The 8,758-nt window shown below is 36.7% G+C and overlaps 1 protein-coding gene across 4 annotated transcripts in view; it reads left to right on the top strand.

Annotated features, from left to right (window-relative positions):
• The window catches only part of acot7 (acyl-CoA thioesterase 7), a 49,087-nt gene that overhangs the window by 29,200 nt on the left and 11,129 nt on the right, over positions 1 to 8,758 (top strand). For all 4 annotated transcript variants that reach the window (XM_014001659.1, XM_014001658.1, XM_014001657.1 and 1 more), the window contains one exon: positions 4,061 to 4,177. In XM_014001659.1, the coding sequence (XP_013857113.1) occupies positions 4,061 to 4,177 (117 nt within the window). The remainder of the gene's footprint in view (positions 1 to 4,060; positions 4,178 to 8,758) is intronic.

The raw sequence follows: 8,758 nt of genomic DNA, 5'->3' as shown, positions 1-8,758 counted from the left end.
CACACACACACACACACACACACACACACACACACACACACACACACACACAAGAGCTGCCTGGAAGACTTTTCATTTTTCCCATACATGTTGCCCGTGGACAGCATTGTGCACAAAGATTTGGGGAAATCGTCACAAGGCATCAAATCACAGAGGTATTCTGCCTCATGGCAAACTGGGCTGCACTGGGGACTTGGTTGCTAATTGCCCCTTTTTTTCCCCATTTAGAGTGAGCTGTCTCTCCTCTTCACACACACCACCCCTCCCTTCCCCCCCCACTCCCTCTCTGTCTTTCGTGTTCTCGCCCTACGGCAAAGAGAGAGTCATGAGTGCCATGTCATCCTGTGAATGTGTAACGTCAGGCCTGGGGCTGTCTTGGCCTGGACTGTCCTCATTTGCAGGCTCACATGGAGGTTTACTTCAACCTTCTACWTTAACTCTGCAAGGAGATTGTTTTTGCAGGAGCTGCATTAATGCTACTGATGGTGGTGATTAATAAAGACAAGCATCTATGATCCTTCAGGACAGTAGAGTCCTTCACTTGCCTTGACCGGGTATTTGAGTCAGATGTTGCTGTTGCAAGTAGATATGTTGGGTATTAAACACAACTTCTCAATATTTGCTTTAAAACAAGTTTGATCTAACAAAATATAACACTTTTTCTGCAGCATTCCCAAGGGAATTTCTCAAAACATTTGCAGAGGTTTTAAATTTTCTTTTATGGGTCGCAGAGGCTTGCAGTCTTGTCGCTTAAGTTTTGAACATTTAAAAAAAGGGTATTTTAAGGCTGTTATCCAGGTTTAAAACCACTTTAAACTTTAGGCTTTATAATTATTTTGTTGCATTCCACTTATTTTATTGATTAAATGTGAATCAAAGCGTTGTGGTGAAGCAATTTCAACCTCGGAGCACTAACAATCTTGGCCTGAAATGCTCGTCACTTTAAAGCGATGCAGCATTTTCATTCACTATATCATCAACTTGTTGAGGTCACAATCTGTCTCCTTTAAACATTACATGCTCAGACACGACCATTTCAGCTTTTGAACAGATGTAGCGTGCTGTGTCATGCACCCTGGGGAGATTTCCAATCCTAAGGTGAGATCTCATCAATTTTCTCAGCATAACAGACGCAGAGAAAGGTTTTGGAAAAGGATTTTYAACAGGTTTAAGAACAGAAGTACAATATTTCTTTGCCTACACAAAGTTTATATCTGTCATTGTTATGATTCTGAGCTGAGGGTTGATYACGGGTTTGTATAAGAGAGCAATTTAACCCAATATCTCACCAATCAGTAAGGGTGTAAATCACCAGCTTTATCACGATACAGTATTACATCGATACGTTTGGATGACGATTCGATATTTCTCGATATCACAAAGTCTGTCACGATATGACTTTGATTCACATGTCTGCGATCGTTATAATGTGATATCATCTGCCCATCTAACACAATGACTGTGTTAGATGGGTAAATGATATCGATTCCCATTGAGCATACAGTATGATCACGATATAGATCTATATTTTCATTTTGCCTTGATATAACTGAATGATGAACCATTCAAGTCGATATATCGATATAGATTGATGTATTGTTACACCCCTACCAATCAGTGGGTGTTATTCCACCTATCAAGCCATCAAGCACACGATTACTGTCAAGCTGTGTGGCTTCAGTTTAACCATTACATGGCCACACATCAGTCAGACTCAGTGTTTGAGTTATTCAAAAGAAATGTATGAATGATGTTTAGGGCCACTGTGTGTTCCTTAGTAGATATACATTAAAATACAGTTGGTATGAAAAGACTGCAATGCTTTGACTGTGATAAGATGTCAGAGTAATAGCAGGTTTAAATCGTAATCAACTTAGTGGGCCCAGTTTTATAATCCTGTGTTTGGGAGCGAGCAACACATTCCGTCTCTACTCCCACACGTTTGGCTGTCTTAAATAGAGCCACACAGTGCAGATGGTGGAAACCTTTGGGAGCAAAATCAGCCTCGAGCAAGCATTCTTATTGATTTTCTGTAACATGAAAGATACATAATGCAGCTCAAAAGGAACCACTGGGGTAACCGGAGTGTGCAGAGCTGTGAGTCTGTCTGTCATTAAATGAACACACTTTCGCAAAAACAAAAAACAAAACCAACAACACACATACACACACAAGTCACACACACTCAACAGACTGTCTCCGAGATGAGAAGCAGATGTCATCCTCTTGTTTTTTCCTGATCTTCATCCCACCCACTCCTTACAAGATGTCCCACTTTTTGAGAGAAATCAGCAAACAACTATTTCCTTTACACATGTCACCAACTGCCAGAGCTGTGTGTGTGGTTTATGGACGGTTTTTTCCTACAATGTGGGGAAAAATTTCCCCCAAAAAAGCAGCATCGTGGGGACCAAGTGCATCGTGGGGACCAATGCCCGGTCCCCACAGGTCCAAATGCAAATTACAGGTTGGGTGTTATGGCACGGTCCCCAAGAGGTTCAAGAACAAACGTGCGTGCGTGCGTGCGTGCGTGCGTGCGTGTGTGTGTGTGTGTGTGTGTGTGTGTGTGTGTGTGTGTGTGTGAAAGAGTGGAGACTTCTGACCTAATCTGTTTTCATTTTATGAGCTTTGTTCCATCTATGAACTAAACATTTAGTTTCTATTGTGAGCATTAAACTTTGATAGTGTTTCTTAAGAATTTAAATACACTCAAAATCAGTGTGTTTTTAAATCAACCATATTTTCTTATTCTTGACAGGTTGCTGTTAAGTACTTGTAATTTGTAACAGAAAATTGGATTGATTTTACTGACACTGCTGCATCTAAAACGATATGTTTTTTATGGCAGCAACAGGAACATTACCGCTGATCATGTATTTATTGATTGGACTTGTTATGTTGTGCGAAAGGTAATTTATTTATTTTTWAACAAATGACAGGTAATTTTTACAATAAGATCGTATGCTTCTCCTTCTGGGGCCTAAACCAATTCAGTTAACATTCTCAAGAGAGAGGTCCAGATAAACAGTTGTTTACATGTAGATCAATAAGTTGTAATGGGGAAAAGGGGAACTTGAAACATTGTAAACATATAAAACTTAAACAATTTAGGAGTGTAACATTTAGATCAGTAGTTGGCTGAGATGTAATTTATTTAAAACTTCAGAAGCCCTCCATTTTGGCAGTCAGATAATATCCATCGAACTAATGAGTTTCAATAAGAAACCAATGTTGAGGAGATGGTAAGTAGACTCATTCATAATTTATCTGAAGGTGGATAGTTTTCTAATAACATCTGGAATATCATTAGTTTCTACATTCACCATTCTGAACGACACTGGGTCTCAAAATTGGCGAAGAGTCTTTGCATTTAATGGCTACATTGATCTTTAAAGTCTTGTTGTAATTTGAAGAGATGCTGAGTGTGACGTCTCCCTGATAATGACAGGAGRACAGAATGCCATTATCGCCGACAGACTCAATTAGTTTTTAATGAAACTGCATGTTTTAACAGGCAGCATGCCCAGTTTTATTAAAATCTAAAAAATGAAGCACCTCTTTAAATGACCTTTTGATTCTGGCTCCATAACTGAGTCAATCTTGAGTCTGGTAAAACATCTGAATGTGATGCAAGGATTTTCAATAAATATTTTCTTTATTCTTTCCTGACAAATGAATAGGGTATTTGTAGTATATTAAAACTAAAAGTTAAATATTATGAAGAATTAAATCAGTTTAAGTGATCTTGTTCTTTAGCTTCTTAGCTCTGTCCCATAAGCCACGTCTGGTTGCAAAACCCCAAAATGTTGAGGTGCAAATCCCAAAGTTGATGGTTTAAAACAGCAACTTATGAACCAGTTGTTGTCARACTTTAGTCTGTCCATGGGTTCAATTAATTATTTTGGCTGTAGTTTAATTACCAAATAAGGACATCATGAGGTTAACTTATGAAGAATTTTTGAAAGGTGTTGATATAAAAATTATAGAAAGCTTAAGCTGTTCGTAATGAAGCTCAACTGTGTGAATTACAAAATCAAATCTGTGCTTGTGTTTGATTCAGGTGTAACCATGAAGCTGATGGATGAGGTGGCTGGAATTGTAGCAGCTCGGCACTGCAACACTAACATCGTCACCGCTTCTGTGGATGCCATTAACTTCCATCGCAAGATTAAGAAAGGTGAGGACACTTGTTCACATAGCTTTGATGTTTTCTTTAAATACCCACATTCTGCACAGGTTACAAGCCAGTCACAGTGGTTTGAGCCCTTCAGAAATTGTTTCCATTGTCCAACTGCATAATACTTGTTAAAAGGCAGAGCAGCCTTAAAATCTGCCAGTTTATATTTAAAGAACTAGTCAACATTAACCACAGTAATTGTATCCATTACATAATTGGTGATTTGTGTTCTGTATTAAAATGTGTCTGTTTGAAATGTATGTTTTATTGCCAGCACTGTTTGGACACCAGAGTTGCAAATCTGAAAAGGCACAAAAAGCTGACAACAAAAAGCACAAAAATGACTTTTTCCTTTTTTTTTTAAGTATTGGTGATACCTTTGACACTTTGGTAATTTACCAGTTTTCAGAGCTAAAAGTGGGATAATATTTTCGAATGCATTTTTAATTGAATGTTGTAGTTTTCGCATGTTCGATACTGAAATTTTCCTGCTCTGAACATACTGTGATCCAAACATCCTGTACTAACATCCAGATGCTATGACTACCTCAGGACAAAATRTTAACAATAGAGCAGCTTCATCTCTACCCATTGTTGAATTACGAAGTGGAAAGAAAATGTCACAGCTCAGCACGACGGTGCCAGGTCAGCTCCTATAGCTTTACACTACATGTGTTTTTAAACGCAGGCGACTTCCTTCAGGCAGAATAATTTTTTCAATTCATGTGTTTCTCTTAAGATGTTGAGCATTACTTAGTGTCATCAGGATATAAGAGAGGCTCCTTAAGTGACTTAGATTTATCTACAGAACCTTAGACGACAGTGAAAGTGTTAAAATGGGCTAAGGTAGGATGCATACCACATAATCAACAAAGTCACTATTGCAGAGCCAAATCTAAATCAATCCATATAAAAAGTTGAGGTTGTTTGAGGTCCATATACATATTTTATCTGCTCAACTTTGTGCTATTGCTGCCCCGTTGTCCTCAGAGTTTATGTTGTTTGGATTTCAAGGGATAAATAAAAAAAAAATACTCATACTTCTAAAAGAAAAAGAAAGCCCCCAAAAGCTACAGATCAGTTTTTATTTATTTATTTATTTTTTATTTATTCATTTTATTCATAAAAAAGAAACAAAACAAAAAAGATTCAAATCACCTCTGGGTAGATTTAGTCATCTCATGGTACGTTTTCCATTTGTTACTGTTTTCCAACTGATGGGAAGTGTGGACTTGTATTTTAATCCTTGTTATTTATAGACCAGAGAAGGGGTTGTGTTACTTACTGTATTTTACAGCCATCTTCTGTGTCTCAGACACTTCAGAGAGTCATTGTTTCTTCAATACCAGCTGAGATATTAGCACCATTTTGGTGGCTCAACAAGGGGAAAGAGGCTGAAAACGTTTGACATTATTTGTCCACTGATTGTTAAAAAGCAGCATCAGGTGGGTGTTTTTAGAGACCAGTATTTTGTTCTGCTAGCTGAAAACAAAATACTACCAGAGATTTAGGAATCAAAAATGTGCAAAGCTTTATCTTTTTAAACAACATAAATGAAGTAATTCTGAGATTTAGAGGAGTTTAGTAACATTTGCTAAATATTCATTTTGCTATTAAGAAGCATGCTACAACTAAAGTTAGATTAATCACATATAAATGACCTAATTTGTTGTAATTTGCTTTCTGTGATAACATTAACAAATCTCACTTTCTGTTGTTTTGCTTCATGCCTCATTTATCAGACAATTTACCAAGAGACCAATTATGCTTTTTGACTAAAACCATACAGATGGTGCTAAAAGGAAGTGTTCTGCTTTGTTTATAATTGAATATGGAGGCCATTTCTTTTTGCATTTCTAACCAATGTGTAGCTGTGTCTTACTGTTGTTGTATATGAATACAAAAGGGTTTAGGTAGTGTTGTTGGTAGACAGGTCAACATATAGAGCCAAACATCCCAGGCTTTTGCAGCCATATTGTAAAATAAAGGCTATTATTTTTTTCATCGGGGCTATATAATGCGGCTGTTAGATGCTTGCTATTGATGTGAGAGTTCAGTCAGTGCTCCTCGCTATGATCCATTACAACCAAATAACCAGGAGTACAAATAATGAGAAGAAAGGCACAAAACCTCAAAAGCGGAACGTCGGATGAAAGGACTTTTCAGTCAGAGAGAAAAAGAGCGCCGAAGGTGAGAAAAAGAAAAAGATTGGCGTTTCATCATGAACACTCAAAATGCTGAACTTATTTATATCCGCTGCATTTGATTTAGCTGATTATGCGTGATTTGTTGTTTGTCCAATTGTGACATTTCGGTAATGGGAAATCTTTAAAATTCATATTGAAAGGGGGCGTTTTGATGGAAACGTAACGGAGCTTTRACTATTTTAATAGTGAAGAGAAAATGATAATGCTGTTATTTAAGATGAAACAACAAACCCAAACCATACTGAGGCAGACTGTGTAAAAGTAGCAAATTGGTTGCTCAGCACAGTATCAGCTTTATGCATACACCGTGATGCCCGGGCTCTTTCCTATAGCAGATTTGCTATATTAGGCAGAAAAGGGACTCTGCCAGATTTCCATGGTGCCTGACCTTCAGTGTTGCGCAAGTGCTAGATCTACTTTCTGCATAAATCAATTATTAATCATGAAGGTCTTTTAAAAATCATCCATCATCAGGACTGGGTTTGGTGTAGCTCACACTCACTTCCCCTCGCTGAGCCTGATAGATTTGTGCCAGAAACATTTTATCTGAACGAGACTGGACTCAGAATGTGACATGACACTCGAAGGGTCCTGATGACAAGAAAGAAGATAAATGGCGTCCGTGTATCAGCTTTTCTATGACTCAGTCATTGAACTCTATCAACCGCTTACAGTTCTTCAGTCATTTTACCACCATTTTTTAAAAAAATAGTTTGTTTTACTTTCTGATTCTCAGTATGAGTTAAACAATTTTACTAAACTTTAAAAACAGAGAAATGCTTTCCCACTTTTTTCAGTGTGTAGTTCGAATCAAATTAGTGCTATTTTTAAAGTGCCTGTGACGTCAATTTTTTTGTAATAATTATTAATGTAGTTTTTTGAAAAACAACATTGACAACATACTGTATAAAAGATTTCACGTCACTGAGATGAACAGCAGTTGAGATATTTTCATGTGAAGCAAAAGGAAGTGATGTCAAAGGGGAGTGTCTGAATGTGAACAGAGTGTTGCTAAAATGGCCAAAAGCACAGACTGTAGAGAAGAATCTGATGCTTCTTTAGATTATTTTAATCTCTATCATAGAGAAATGAGAAACAGTCAGAGTTCAAATAATAATGTTTCAATAAATAAAAACCAGGAAGTTGTCTTTCTCAAAGAGTTCCCCTTTGATGTCACTTCCTGTTTCACTTTAGTTGAGCCAAATTCAAAAGAAATTTGCCAATTATGTGACATAACGGATAAAATCACGTGTATTATGTCAGGTTTCTTAAACAGAAATATATTTAGTTTGACTTTTTGTATTTCATGGATATGCATGTCACAGACACTTTAAGTTGTTTATATTATATTATATTTGTAAGAGACGTCCACCGTATCCTACACATATTTCTCAGTTTAATGAGAAAACACGAGTTCTTTTCATGAACGATAATACCTCTCCAGAATGAAAGTGAGAAAAGACACACAATAATTTGTAGTTCCAGTCAGTTCAAATTTCTAAATAAAGGATTTATTTACAAAACAAATGAACTAACTTTATATACAAATTAAGGTTAATAATTAGAACTTTCTGAGTTAAACATTAACATTAATTGCTTTGCGTCCAGAACAACTTCTGAAACTATAACACTCAGGGTGAACAAAACAGTAAACCAGTCTTTGATGATATTAATACTTAGTTTACAGGTATTTTAGCTTAGGCAAGATTTAGATTAAGAAAGGAGGAAAAAAGAATTAGTAAATATTTAGTTTTGATCATTTATCTTATCAAAAGTAGGACCAGAACAGACCAGAACCTGCGTTTCCCACTCGACTGGATTTTCTAGCTTACAAACAAAACCAGCTGCTGCCTTTGGGTGTGTACCGTCAGTCAGCTGGGTCAGGAGGACTCGGTCCCTTAAGACATCCAGGGGGCTTAAGACGAGTACGACTCCAGGGTTTATGAGTTCAGCATCTCAGAAAATCTGCCATTTARTCAAGAGACCAGGGTCCAGGGTCCGGTTATCTCTCAGGATAAGTTCATTGAAGCACAAGAACCAGTTTAACTGCAATAAATCTAAGAAATATTTCTCTATGATTAAAAACACAAATACAGTATTTCTGTAAGCATATTTCAAAATATAACTCAATGAAGTTCTAAACTCAACAATCAATTTTAGTTAAATGGAATAATAAAAAGAAAAAAACACTTAATCACTTTACTGTAAGACAACAGTTGATTAAACAAGCATTTGTGTAAAACAGGTAAAGGGAAAGTCAACCATTTTCTCATGGTGCGCTTTTTCTTTTTTTCTGAAAATAATGCAAAAGATTAATTCATTAGACAACATTGATTTATAAAGTGATAATAACTTGTCGTTAAAAAGGGTATAT

Source organism: Austrofundulus limnaeus, unplaced genomic scaffold (assembly GCF_001266775.1).
Source record: "Austrofundulus limnaeus strain Quisiro unplaced genomic scaffold, Austrofundulus_limnaeus-1.0 Scaffold10, whole genome shotgun sequence".
Classification (NCBI taxonomy): domain Eukaryota; kingdom Metazoa; phylum Chordata; class Actinopteri; order Cyprinodontiformes; family Rivulidae; genus Austrofundulus; species Austrofundulus limnaeus.
This window is presented reverse-complemented; position numbering and strand designations above follow the sequence as displayed.